Below are 14,442 nucleotides of genomic sequence, written 5' to 3'. Positions count from 1 at the left end.
GCCATGTTCACTGGACCCAATGCAAGGAAGGGTTTATGGAGCTGGGATTGTGGTCACCCAGGCAGCCACCTTTCTCCTCCCAGTTCCTAAAGGTGTTCTCTCCTCCCTGCTCACCTGAGTCCGGTCTATCCTGTTCCCTGAATCCAATCAGGCTTCAAATCAGATTTTCCTGTTCTGAAAGTGGAATGCTGCCCAAGGCAAAGTAGTCATTTCTGACCCATCACTCTGTGTTCCATGAGTGGTCACGGCGTGCTGTGAGCAAGCAGACAGGAGCAAAGCAGTTGGAGGTCTGGGCTTGGCAGGGTCCACATTTTGTTCCCAAGAGACTCCCCATCTCCTTCAGTTATTTGTTCTTAGGGCCCCTGGCTCCTTACCCAGTCTAACAAGGCCTCCCTCCCCTGGACCTGGAAGCCCCACCCCAACCACAAGGTTAAACTAGAAAGCACTACCAGCCCCCGCAGGTGAAACTTGCTTCCCAACCACTGAGGAATGCAATCTCGATACCTAAACCGTGTTCTTCCATACCCTTAAAAGCTTTTTCAATCTAGTGAAGTTTAGGTCTGACCCAACCCGCCAAATTTGAAAACCTGAAATAGCTGTGGAAGACTCTGCCTGCCCTTAGGGAAAGCTTTGGGGCTGGAGCCTGAGTCAAGTTCCCCCTACCAGGTGACCCTTATCAGCAGACTGAAGGTTCCACAGCTCATCAATCCGGCTCTCATCAACCCCATGGTTGCTTCACTGACCAGAGTGCACCGCCACCCGCCCACTACCTGTGTGCTGAGAAAGCCACGCCCTTCGTGCTTCTATGGCAGCACATCTTTATGCCAAAGACACCAAGTGTAAGATGCCACCCTCCTCCCAGCCCCCTTGGGGGTTAGTCCCACTCAAGCTTTCCTTTTCCCTGGAAGCTCAACCTGACGCAGACTCTAGATGCTCACGGGACCTCTGTTCACCTCTGGTTTTAGAGAAATCAGTTTCTGTTGCCTAATTTGACACCCGCACACAGCCCACCGCTCCCCACTGATGAACACAGGCACCAATCGGTTTACTGCAGCACTTTTATTTCCTCACAATGACGCGTTGCTGGGGCCTAATGTTCTCACATGACAGTAGAAAATCAAAGTCTGTTGTCATCTCTTAAAAGAATTGAGAATTGCGTACAAAAACCTTACATAAATTAAAAGGATGAATAAATTTACAGGTGTGAATGCAAACTGTTTCCAACTCAAGGCAAGTAACCAGAACAGTGCTCTGGTGGGAAATCTTCAGTAAGAAAGGAAAGCAGGTCCTACGGCTTGGACCTTCCCAACCCCGTGTAAGACCGGCCAAGACAGAAATGACAACTGTTTCAAGGACTCTTGCCAGCCTCTAGAGAAATCCTGGAATAGGCAGCTCTGACACATTAATACCCTGCACAGACTGAGAGACTCAGTCTCCCAGATTCTTATCAAGCCATTGGATTTCTCTTCCATAAACATTCTCACCTCAGCTCGAGGTGAGAGAGCCGCATATAACTAGGGGTTTAAATCAAAGATATGCACAGGGTATTAAACATATACCAAGGTAAGAGTTAACTTGAATACAAGGTCAAAATCAGCAACAAGTTCTACAATCCAGTGCTGATATCAGATACAAGCTTCAAGGACAAATTTCTTTTCAAAGGCTTATTCCAGTTTCATGAGGCTAGCATGAGGTGTATACATTTGCCACGGCAAATTTATACTTCTGAATTAACTCATGCAGCAAATGCTACGCATCTGCTCGCAGTCCATTTAGAAGCATTTGCGGTGGACAATGGAGGGGCCAGACTCGTCATACTCCTGCTTGCTGATCCACATCTGCTGGAAGGTGGACAGGGAGGCCAGGATGGAGCCTCCGATCCACACCGAGTACTTGCGCTCGGGAGGAGCAATGATCTGAAACGACAAGAATGGGGCTTTAGCAGGTAGCACCATCTTAGCCGCAAGGCCCCTGGGCCCAAGGCCACAGCCGCCTCTGCCTCACCTTGATCTTCATCGTGCTTGGAGCCAGCGCGGTGATCTCCTTCTGCATCCTGTCAGCGATGCCAGGGTACATGGTGGTCCCACCAGACAGCACCGTGTTGGCATACAGGTCCTTTCGGATGTCCACGTCACACTTCATGATGGAGTTGAAGGTGGTCTCATGGATGCCACAGGACTCCATACCTAAGGGACAAAACTCACCCTCAGAAATCTCACGTTCAAGGTGAAAAGCACCTTGACCCTCAGCAGCCTCAGAGGGAGGTCACTCATGCTGCCCTCCAGACACCTACCCAGGAAGGACGGCTGGAAGAGTGCCTCGGGACACCGGAACCGCTCATTGCCAATGGTGATCACCTGACCATCGGGCAGCTCATAGCTCTTCTCCAAGGAGGAGGAGGATGCAGCGGTAGCCATCTCCTGCTCGAAGTCCAGGGCGACGTAGCAGAGCTTCTCCTTGATGTCACGCACAATTTCCCGCTCGGCTGTGGTGGTAAAGCTGTAACCACGTTCCGTGAGGATCTTCATGAGGTAGTCTGTCAGGTCCCGGCCAGCCAGGTCCAGACGCAGGATGGCGTGGGGGAGGGCGTACCCCTCGTAGATGGGCACCGTGTGGGTGACCCCGTCCCCAGAGTCCATGACAATGCCAGTGGTGCGGCCAGAGGCGTACAGAGACAGCACAGCCTGGATGGCCACATACATGGCAGGAGTGTTGAACGTCTCGAACATGATCTGCAGGAGACAAAAGGCTTCTTTACTCAAAGGAAGGGACTCAGGGCCACCCCATGCTCTCACACCATGCCAGCATGCCACAAATGTGATGTGTGGAGAAAAGAAAAGGAAGCAAGCAGAAACACAAATAAGAAACCTTGAGACTTCAGGAAGGAAATGCCAGGAGAAGAACAGAACCCTGGAAATATTGAAAGAAATACTTGAATTTCAGAAAATAAAACTGAACATGAAATGACTAGCGAAACAGGTGAAATGGCTCAACCCACCCGGCTGTACTTACCTGGGTCATCTTCTCACGGTTGGCCTTGGGGTTCAGAGGGGCCTCCGTCAGCAGCACGGGGTGCTCCTCGGGGGCCACACGCAGCTCGTTGTAAAAGGTGTGGTGCCAGATCTTCTCCATGTCGTCCCAGTTGGTGACGATGCCGTGCTCGATGGGGTACTTAAGGGTCAGGATGCCACGCTTGCTCTGGGCCTCGTCGCCCACGTAGCTGTCCTTCTGCCCCATGCCCACCATGACGCCCTGGTGTCGGGGACGCCCAACGATGGACGGGAACACGGCCCGGGGGGCGTCATCCCCAGCAAAGCCAGCTTTGCACATGCCAGAACCATTGTCGATGACGAGGGCGGCAATTTCTTCTTCCATGGCGATCTATTCAAAGATGAGACCAACTCAGGCGCGCCCTGACGCTCAGAGAACGGCCCCGGCAATGGCCCTCCCCGCGAGGCGTTCCACCTCCCCCCGACCCGGCTGCAGAGTAACCGCCTGGAACCGGGGCCGGCTTTTATGTAACGCCCCCTCCCACGTCGTTCCGCGGAAAGGAGACTGGGGGCTCTCAATACTGCCGCCCGGACTCGCCCTGCCCCCTCCCCCAGCAGCACACCCGCTGCGCCCTCCGCGAACCAGGTGGGGCGCGTCCCAGCCCACTTACCCCACCCCGCCCCACACGACCACCCTTTGTTCCCGGGGTCGAGGTGGCCAGGCCTCTAGGGCCGGGAGTAGAAAGAGGAACTGCGAAGGGGTGCGAGGGCCCGGATACCCGGACAGGCCGCCTAGGCCTGGTCGCTTACCGATGGAGGAGACGGGCCGCGGGGTGCGGAAGAGCGAGCAAAGAAGCGCGGGAGGACACGGAACACGAGCCGGCTGCGGCGAGTGAGACCGTCCGCGGCCTCCCCCGCCGATATTTAAGCGAAGCGGGGCGCGCGCGCGGACCGGCGGCGCGCGCGGCCCCAGAACATGTCCATATATGGCGATCTTTCCGAACGCCGGGCGCCCATTGGCCCGCCCGAGAGGGGCACGTGGGGCCCCGCGCCCGGTCCCGCCCCCCGCCCGCACCGCCCCCAACCGCCCCGCCCGCGCTGCCCCCGGGCGCCCGAGACCCCCAGAATGGGACCCCGCGCTGACCGGCGCGCGGGTGGGATGGGTGGGCGCCCCCGGGGGGCTGCAGGGGTGGTCGCGTAGGAGGCCGGGAGCTGACCTGGGGGCCCCGCCCCGGGACTGTCGCGCGCCGTGGGGGAGGGCCCGGCTGCACCCCGAAACTGCCTGGCCCGGGGCTGGGCGGCACCCGGAGCAGGGTGTGTACCCGCGGCCTGGCCGCGCCGGTGGGCTTTCCTCCCCGCGCCCCCTTTAATCTTCCCCTAGTCTCTGCTGGCCATCAAGGGGGGGTTCCCGGCACCGGGCTGGGGGAGGGGAGGGTAGTGGTCCCGGGAGGGTGGTGGTCCCGGCCGGCCTCCCTTGCGGCACTGTGGGCCCGGTGTTCCAAGGCGGTCCTGGGGAGCCGTGACCTCGACCCTGTCTGGATGGGAAGGAGCCGCTTGTCCCCCACCGCAGCCAGGATCGCGTAGGCCTCAGCGTCGGAGTTGGGGCACCGTGGTCCCTGACTGTACAGAGACTGGCCCGATTCTACCACACCCAACGCATCCTGCCCCTCAAACCGCAGGCCCGATTGTCCCCAGGCGGGGGCTCCACTCTGGGTTTGGGGTCACCCCGTCCCCTCTGGGGAGGGGCTGGAGCTTTGTTTCATTTTAATGACCTTTGAGCGTTGTAGGGAAACTGAGGCAGGGAAGAAGTCTTGACTGCCTAAACGGTCAACTCCTCCTCTAAACTTGAAGGTGGCACCCTCTCTTCTGTTTAAGTTGTGTGTGTGTGTGTGTGTGTCTGTGCGTGCGAACAGTCGGTCACTTGTGTCCCACTGTTGGACCCTGCTGCCCTGGGGCTGTGGTTTTCCCGGGTCCAGGGCGCGCCCTTTCTCCCAGGAGCTGGCATTGAAGACTTGTCACTTCTGGCAGGGTCCTGATGACCCCCTCTGCCCGCCAGTATTTGGGTTATGTCCAGAGGGAACTAGGTATCATGGTTTCCTTGGACTTGTAAGCTTCAGGATTGCTCAGTAATGAATGAAAACATCACGGGAGACATGGGGAAGAGCAGTGGCCAAAGAGGGATGGCAATGGTGCCAGGCAGAGTGAGTCTGGGGACTCGTCCAATGTCCAGGTGCTCTGGCTGGCATCTGATGGGGGGCGGGGCCGAGCGCCCCAAAGAGCTGGGCAAGGTCTGGTGTCTAGCTGATGTCCATATCTACCTTTGCGCTAGGCAGGTAAAGCAGGTGCCCAGCTCACCTGCGGACTGCAGTCACCCAGATGCCAAAGCCATGCCTGTGGCCACCCTTGCTGCCAGGCCTAGCTGGGTTCCCGACTCCCAAGACTTTGCAAGGGCACAGGGCAAGGCTGCTGTCCATCAGGTGTGTGCTCCACCCAAGGGAGAACCTGGGGCTGTCTCCCTCCAGAAAAACCCACCCTTACAGGCGCCCCTGGGCACAACCACGGGGCCTTCAATCCCCAGGTGGGGGAGTGTGTGAAGATGACTGCAGTACTTGGCGGGAGGGGGGGGGGGGTCCCAAGATGTCACACATGGCAAGTGGGAAGTTTCCAGTATCGTCCAAGGCGTCGCGCCCAGTGTCCGCCTACCCGCATTCCACTCAGGCTCTCTCGTCTGCGGGGGCCTCCCCTCCCCGGACTCCAGTTCCCTCCGGCACTCCTTTGTCTGGTGCGCCCGGGCTGCTTCGTAGGACAGATGGGGAGGGGGCGGAGGCCGTTGAAACTCTGTCCCCTTCCCCACCCCACCCCCCGCTGCCATCTTCCCCACTTTGCAAGGGCGCTGGATGCACAAGTCAAGGAGTCGTGGGGGGAAGTGGGACCCGGCCTGGGTTCCCGGGGGCTCCCACCCTAGGCAGCCAGACCCCCACCCGCAGGGCCGGCCAGCGGCGGAGGGGCAGGGGCACTCTCAGCCGGCCTGGCGCGGGGTGGGATGAGCTGGGGGAGCAGCTTCCACTTCCGCGGCTGTGTCACCCGGCGCGGGGCGGGGGGAGGGGGGTCAAGGTGCGGCCGCAGGTGCGCAGGTGGGGGGCGGCGGCGCGCAGTGCGGCCATATTTGGCCATTTCGGCGCCGCCGGAGCCCCGCCCGCCGCCCGGGAAGCCGCAGCCCGGGCAGCCCTGTCCCCGCCCGCCGCCGGCCCTGAGTCACCGGCCGGGCGGGGGGCGGAAGTAACGGACTAGGGGCTCTGGGCGCGCTCCTCGCCTTATTTAGTCAAGGAGGCCGCGGATTGGCCGGCGAGACAAAGGGGCGGTGGCGGGCGGCCGGGGCGGGGGCAAGGAGGCCCAGGCTGCCTTCGAGAGGACGGGGCGGGGAGGGGGGGGCACGCCGCCGCCGCTCCCACCCTGTCCGCGGGTCCGGGAGACCCCGCCGCCCCGCGTCACACCCGGCCGCGAGAGCGAAGGGTGGGGTGCGCGTGTCCCCAGAGGTCAGGTGGCGCGGGCGGGGATGGGGGGTGGGGAAGCGAAGCTGGAGGTTTGGCGAGGGTGTGGAGGGGGTGACCCCTCGCCTGGGAAGCACCCCCACCCGGAACCAGCAGTAAGTGGATGCTGCGGGTCCAGGGACCGAGCCCCACAAAGAGAGAGACCTCCAAACCCTGCGCAGGGGGCTTGGGGAACGCCGCATTCTGTGCTGTGATTTTTCTGTTTTGCAACTGGCAGTGTGAGGCCTCGCCCAAGGTCATCTCAGGGCTGTGCTAATGGAAGCACAAGGCCGCCCCCTCCTCCCTCAAGATGGAGAGGCCCAGGAATCCCTTGGGAGGGGACCACACGAATGTGGCAGCCCCTGGCTCGGGTGAGCAGGGAGGCCCTGGGAGGAGCGAGAGACGGCAACTGCACTTCTGCCCAGAAGCGGGTGTGTCCTTCCATCGTGAGGATGGAGGGTGGTCAGAGAAATGTGATTTTTTTTTTTTTTTTTAATTCGGTGCTGGGTTTGGTGGATTTATCGTGTGCTTGCTGCGTCTCGTTTCATCTTGCGGCCATATAACGGCAGAGAAGACACTGGTGCAGGGAGGTGGCATCACCTTGCAAGGAAGTGTGGCCTGACTGACTTAGCCCCAGGCCTCCCCAGCCCTGGGGCACTGCCAGGCAACCCCAGCTCAGGGTCTTTCTTTATTTTTCCCTCTGACAGCCACACCAGCCTGTCAGTCTCCCAGCTCCAGCCTCCAGGGATCCTTTGCAGGATCCAGGGTCATCTCTGCACCTGGTAGCCTGACCTGCAGCCCATCACCCCATCCCTGCCTCCCGCCTCTCATCATCTCCCACTAGCCAGTTACTTGCCAGGCAGCTTAGGGACTTGGTAATGAGTCCCCCTTTCTGCTTTTGCCTCTGCCACTCCACCTGCCAGGAATGTCTTTCTTTCCCCTCCCCCCAAACGCAACGTGGGATTCTGAGTTGGATCCTCGAACAGGAAGGAAAAAAAAAGACAGTAGTGGAAGAACCGGTGAAATCTGAGCAAAGTCTGAAGTTTAATGAATTAAGTACCAGTCAATTTCAGTACGACAGTCGTACCATGACTTGTGTAAGATGTTAACATTAGGGGAAACCAGGTGGAAAGTCTGCAGAAATACTAATACTGACTTTGGGGCGTTTGTGTCAGTCTAAAATTATCTCATAAAAGGACTTAATTTTTAAAATGCCAAGGAGGATTTTCCTGGTGGTCCAGTGGTTAAGACTCTGTGCTTCCACTGAAGGGGGCACAAGTTCAATCCCTGGACAGGACATGTAGGGAAGTTCTGTGTGCCACAGTATGGCAAAAAAAAAATCCAAGGAAAACCACCAAGTTTCCCTACCCTCAGCTCACTGTCGTATTCTCCTAGGCTTGTGGGTCAAACGCAAGATGACTGTTCTATCACATAAGGCCTTCTCCAGGGTGCTGGGCTGGCTCCCACGGCGGCAGGCACAGCCCCTGGAGTGGTTCTGTCTGTTTGGAACAAGGGTCCCCAAACTGCCCTGGTAAACAAAGTCAGGTTCTGCTGGCTTGGCCTGCCTACCTCTAAGTTTCAGATCAATAAACAGAGTCAGACCACATACTTCTGTCTCTGGTCTAGGTGTCTAGAGGGATTTGTTCTGCTGGCACTTTATAGACAGGCACACAAAGTCCAGCTGTCCCAAGGCACCCCAGGAGCCTGGGGCTGCAGCCCCAAGCCCTGTGGAGCCTCCATGGTGGCCAAATGCTTGGGTACTCAGGCGTTGGTGAATTTTCAGGTGCTGTATGCTCATCCCTGCCATTTGTCCTGTGCCAGGATGCACTGGGCCAGGCCTCTTCATGTGTCATCCAGTCATTGCTGCATGAGGCAGGTAAACAGGGTCACAGGGTGTACCCCCCCATGAAGTTAGGGGGTCAGGTACACAGAGATACCCAGGCCAGAGCTTCACTGCTCTGGCAGTGGAGAGCTCCTGGTATCTTTTAGACAGGCCCCACTGGAGTTTCTGGGAGCTTCCCATCTCACTATGATGCAATGGGAACCGAGGGGGCCCTTGGAAGAGTACTGGGCTGGGAGTCAGGACCTGAGTTCTGGGTCTCAATTTCTGTAAAGAAGATGGGCCAGTGATGTGAGTGATGTTTGACCCACCAGAGGCTCTGAGCCTGGTGGCCCTCCTGCACTGGACATAGGTGTGGGGACAGGATGCCCCTGGATGGCCCAGTGAACTTTCCCCAAGCCTCACTACTGAGGTTTTCCAGACCTCTGGCCTCGATGTCCCCAGGCATTCAGTTTTCTTTGATGAGTAAGAGGTACTCAGTCAGCACCTCCACGTGTCAGACCTGAGATTCTCTGGAGCAGCAGTCTCCGCACTCTGCTTCCAACGGCGCATCCCCAGGCCTCACTGCCCTGGGCCTCCGGGGCCAGTGACAGCGCTCTCTACACCACTGAGCAGCCTGCTGGCCTGGCACAGAGGCCCAGAAGTGGTCACAGTCTGCTTTTCACCTTTGCTTGCACACATGCCAAGAGCACACTTTGCCCACCCGTGTGGACCCTGCTCTCTTTGGTTAGGGCTTATCATGTGTGCACAGTTCTTACTCTTGGTGAGCTGTGTCCAGAGATTGCCAAAAGGAACCAAGGATTATACCCAGAATTCTGGGCTTCCAGCTGCTTCATGATAGCCCTACCTCAGCATGTGGCTAAAGACAGAAACCCGGGTGCCTGCCAGACCATAGCACTCTGCACATCCTGGTCCTGTGTCTGTCCAGTCCAGCTGCCAGCCTTCTGCTTCCCTCCAATTAATGCTACAAACCCATCACCCTGCCCCCCTTGCCACCCACTGCCTTGAGATAGAAATTCAGCCCCTTACCCTGTTGCTGGGGGCTCTCATGGCAAGCTCTGATTGACCCCTCCACCCCCTCACCTCACACACCTCCCACTCACAGCCCTCCAGCCCAGGACCAGCATCTGCCCAGAAAGATTTTCCCATTGGCTGCTGCCTCTGCAGGCCTCCAGGTCATCCCCTGGCGTTGGGACAAGTCCCCACCTCCCACCTGAATGCTTGTTATTCAGTTTGTCCCTGCCCTTGGCCCCAGAGTGTGGTTCTTCTGAGGCAAGGTGCAGCTGGTGTCCCCTTATACTTGGGAGGGAAGAAGGAATAGAGGTAGAGGGTTTCCAGACAGCCCTGCCAGAGGGAAGGGCCTTCCCTGAGAGTCAGAAGAGGGACAGGGGAGCGGCTGCTCAGAATATGACTCTAGAGCTGAGAGGGAAAGGAGACCCACCCAAGGCCTGACTATCCCCAGGAACCCTCATCCAGTAATGCAGCTGGTAGGCGCATGGGGCTGTCGGCAACAAGGGTGGGGCCCACCTCCTGCACCTCTCGTTCTGGCCCCAGGCTGCGGGGAGCTCGCCCAGCCAGCCGAATTCTCTTGAGTTGGACTAGGTCAGGACTGTCGCGACAGGTGTCCGCACCCCCGGGACACCTGGCGCCACACGTAAGACGGGGAGGCGGATCAGGGCAAAACACAGGGAGGAGGCCGCTGCTCTGATGCTGTCTGCTCCCCGCTACTACTCCAAAGGCTGCAGCTGGGGTGCGCAGAGTGGTGCGGGGCGAGGTCAGGGCCGAGGTCGAGTCGGTTCCGGACGGGTCACCCGGGCCTTCGCCGCACCCACATTCCCGGGCTCGGACTTCCCCGGGAAGCTGCGCTTCGGGGGCGGGGCCTATAGAGCCCGGCCCCGCCCACTCCGGACTCGCTGGCGGGGCCTAGGGTAGCTTTTCCTAATTTGGTCCCGGGGCGGGTCCCAGGCCTCGAGTCCTAGCGCGCCCCTCCCGTCCCCCGGCTCGCTTCCACCTCCGGGAGCCTGACCCCAGCCCCAGCACCGGCTTTCCCTGGGCCCTTTGGGGTCAGCGCCGGAGTCCCGGGAGAAGCTAGGTCCAGCGGGCGGCGGAGAGAGGGCGGAAGAGGCTGCCTCTGAAGCAGCGCCAACTGGGTCCGGAAGCCTGGGGCGCCCTGCCACCCACGGCCATTCTGCGCCCCCTCTGTTAGCGGGTTTCAGATCTGGGACCGCCCGTTCACCGCTCAACCCGCATCTCCGCAACGGGTTGCGGGCAGGGCACTGCACGCATGGCCCTGCAGACTGGGGAGGTGGGCGCCAGTGCCCGCAGGCAACACGCACCTCTCCAGATCAGGCACGGGCTGGATGCGGATCATCCCCTGTAAGCAGCGAGTTTGGAGGCTTGGGCCAGAAGATGGCGCTCTGGCCGGTCGCGGCGGCCCGGAGCGTCCAGCTCTAAAACAGGCCACTGTCATTCCCAGGTGGGCCGCCAGGTGGATCCCGCTATCGCGGCAAAGTGCCCCGGGTCGGGCGAGGACTGGGCGAGTCGGGGCCGCACCTGTCAGCTCCACCCTAACCCTCCACCCGGCTGGCCCGGGCCTCCCGCACAACACCGGCAGCCACTGACCCGGGCTGGGGAGGTCGCTGTCGGTGGCCGCTGAGTCACTGCCGCCCAAGGGTGACAGGGAGTGGCTTGGGAGTGGCCGGTGACTTCAGTCCGTACTGACGCAGGGAGACAAGGTGGGATTGGGGTCAGCCTGTACCCAGGGCAACAGAAGAAGGGAGGGCCAGGGCCACCACTCAGGAGGCAGGGCCAGCCCACCCCTATGTCCCTGTACCTTCTGTTCAGGGAGCAGACAGCACCCACAGAGGGATCCCAAAGCTAGAGCAGACCCTGGGCCTGAGTGTGTCTGTTGGATACACAGCTGGTTTAGATGGCAGCTGCCATACCGTCTGCTCACCGGACACGCTGGGTTATTTCAGCAGCTAGACCACCTGGGCAGATGGCCATAGATAACCAGTTCAGAGAGGAGGAGGAGGCTCAGAGAGGCCGAGGTTGGTTTGAGGACGCACAGCATGATTTGAGGGGTGGGACTCTGAGCCCCTCCCCCAACTACACACATCCTGCTGGCATGGGCAGGCCTGGGTTGGGGGCCGAAGGGGTGTGTGTTCAAACCACTTCTCTAGAAGCTATGCAAGGGCTGTCAGCTGGGGGGCTAGGTCATTTGGGGTTGGGTTAGCCCCAGGAATGTGGGAGTGGGAGCTGGTGGAGGTGCAACCTCTAGGGAACCTGGAGTGCCACGCCAGGGCAACAAGACCCAGAACGCCCTGGGGTGGGTGGGTGGGTAGGGAGTTGAGGGCAGACTCATGAGGTCTCCCTGAAAGTTGATAGTCAGGGGGCAGAGAGAGCCAGATTGGGGTCAGGTCATTCCTGGGAAAGGACAGAGGATGCCCATGGGCAGGTGGCCAGAGCGGCACCTCTGCCTCCCTGGGTGACAGGTGAGTCACCCTACCTGTGTGTCCACCAGGGCCTGTGTGAGTGAACTGTCTCGGAGCCAGCCCCCAGGAGCAGCCTTGACCCACAGGAGTCAGCCAAGGTTAGCAGTACTGAGCAGGCTCACAGACCCACTCCTGCCCACAGCATTTTCTTCCCTACTTTGCCCAGACACAGACTGAGTGTGGGGCTGGGAAGGGGCAGGCCTAGGGCCTGTAAGTAGGAGCAAGTTGGCATATCTGCAGGTGCCTGTGTCTTACCTACCTGGGAACAAGGGAGGGAGTTTCAAGATGAAAATGTTCCCTCGGATTTTTTGGATGAATGTTCAGCATGCAGGATCTTATTTCCCTGTTAGTTGCTCAGTCGTATCTGATTCTTTGTAACCCCATGGACTGTAGTCTGCCAGGCTCCTCTGTCCACGGAATTCTCCAGGCAAGAATACTGGAGTGGGTTGCCATTCCCTTCTGCAAGGGATCTTCCCAATCCAGAGATCAAACCCAGGTCTCCCATATAGCAGGCAGATTCTTTACCACCTGAGCCACAAGGGAAGCCCTATAATACTAGAGTGGTTTGCCATGACCTCCTCCAGGGGATCTTCCCGAATCAGGGATCGAACCCGCATCTCTTATATCTCCTGTATTAGCAAGAGTGTTCTTTACCACCTGGGAAGCCCTAGTTCCCTGACTAGGGATCCAGCCCGCGCCCCCTGAGTGAAAGGATGGACTCTATTCCACTGGATGGCCAGGGAAGTGCTATGTTCCCTCAGGCATTGAAGACTTGACTCCCTGGCTCTTCCTACTACTGCTCTTGGGATATGGTTGTCATTTGAGCCCCAACCCAGAGTCCATGGTTTTTTGTGTTTCTCCACAAGAGTTTGTTGGGCTTCCCAGGTGGCGCTAGTGGTAAAGAACCTCCCGCCAATGCAGGAGACTAAGAAACATGGGTTTGATTCCTGGATCAGGAAGATCCCCTGGAGGAGGGCATGGCAACCCACTCCAGTATTCTTGCTTGGAGAATCCCATGAACAGAGGAGCCTGGGAGGTAGGCTCCTGGTGGGTAGCAAAGAGTAGGACACGACTGAAGTAGCTTAGCATGCATGCACAAGAATTTAGGCTTTCCCCCTTTTTTTTCCAGCTGATCTGAGATTTCTGGGGTACCAGTACTGAAGACTTCTCATTCTTGTCTTGACCATTACTAAGCCCCAGGCCCTCAATGTCCTTCAGTTCTTCGGAATTTTCTCATGTTATTTCTTTCATATTTTCCCTCTATCCTGTTTTATTTTTTCTGTTCTTTGGTTTGGGGTTTTCTATTAATAGGCTGGTCATACCTCCTGGTTGAATCTTTTAATCATCCTATTTTTCCTTCTATCTCTTTATATTTTTTTAACTTCCTGTAATGATTTTCAACTTGTTCTGACCCTGCAGTGGAATTTAATTTTATTTATTTATTTTAGTTACACAGTGCAGCATGTGGATCTTAGTTCCCTGACCAGGGATTGAACCCATGCCCCCTGCAGTGGAAGCGTGAATTCTTAACCACTAGACCTCCAAGGAAGTCCTACAGTGGATTTAAAATTAGTTATTATGGTTTAAAAAAATTTTTTTGAGACACTTTAAGATGCACTAATTTTTTTTTTACCATTTGTCACACTTGTCTTATTTTCTTTTTATTTTTCTCTTTTAATTTCTAAACCATTTGGGAGTTGGTCTCAGACATTCTGACCTTTACTCCTTAATATTTCAGTGTCTTTTCCCTAAGAACAGGGACATTGTCTTATATAACCACAGTACAGCAACCAAAATCAGGCAGTTTCACATCAATATGACACAGTTCATCTAATCTGCAGTCTGAATTTCAGTGATGACAGTTGTCCCAATAATGTCCTACACAGAATTTTTTCCTGACCTAATCCAAGATCTGCATTGCATTTAGTTATCCTAACTTATGACACACTTAATCCCCAGAGCCTCACTCCTGTTCTCTGTACCATTTATAGCATATCACCTATAGGTGAGAAGATTTTTATCAGAAGCAGACCAGCACTAATGCCTCAAGCTGAGTGGCTTGGCATGGTCCCCATGGGAACCATTTGATGAAGGTGCCCATGTGCAGAGCCTGTTTGACTGTAGGACCAGGCAATGAACCATTTCTGTTTTGGCCCAGAAGTCAGAGATGGAGCTTAGTCCATTTTGGATCCCCAGCAAGGTTTCTGGCACACAGTAGGTACTTAATAAGTGCCTGTGATTGTTGGACATGAAGTGTCTGATTCTTTCATGATGGCCTGAGCCTCTGCAGATAGATTTGGGCTTGGCATGGGTGTTTGGCTGAGAAAAGAAGAGAATGTAAAGGCAAAGGAGAAAAGGAAAGATACCCCCATCTGAATGCAGAGTTCCAAAGAATAGCGAGGAGAGATAAGAAAGCCTTCCTCAGCGATCAATGCAAAGAAATAGAGGGAAACAATAGATGAGAAAGTCTAGAGATCTCTTCAAGAAGATTAGAGATACCAATGGAACATTTCATGCAAAGATGGGCACAATAAAGGACAGAAATGGTATGGACCTAAACAGAAGCAGAAGATATTACGAAGATGTGG

At 56.9% G+C, this 14,442-nt stretch overlaps 1 protein-coding gene and 1 non-coding gene across 2 annotated transcripts; both read right to left on the bottom strand.

Annotated features, from left to right (window-relative positions):
* Window positions 1-1,040: 1,040 nt before the first annotated feature.
* On the bottom strand, window positions 1,041-3,890 carry ACTG1 (actin gamma 1). Its single transcript, NM_001033618.1, is given in 5 exon segments — window positions 1,041-1,916; window positions 2,005-2,186; window positions 2,294-2,732; window positions 3,013-3,381; window positions 3,801-3,890. Coding segments are annotated over 4 exon segments (1,128 nt in total). The 5' UTR covers window positions 3,376-3,381; window positions 3,801-3,890; the 3' UTR covers window positions 1,041-1,772.
* Window positions 2,104-2,187, bottom strand: MIR3533 (microRNA mir-3533). The gene has a single exon (NR_129535.1). It is a non-coding gene; the product is annotated as a microRNA mir-3533 (primary transcript).
* Window positions 3,891-14,442: the final 10,552 nt, after the last annotated feature.

This window comes from Bos taurus, chromosome 19 (assembly GCF_002263795.3).
Source record: "Bos taurus isolate L1 Dominette 01449 registration number 42190680 breed Hereford chromosome 19, ARS-UCD2.0, whole genome shotgun sequence".
Taxonomy (NCBI): domain Eukaryota; kingdom Metazoa; phylum Chordata; class Mammalia; order Artiodactyla; family Bovidae; genus Bos; species Bos taurus.
Note: the sequence above shows the minus strand (reverse complement) of the source record. Positions and strands in the feature narration are given on the sequence as shown.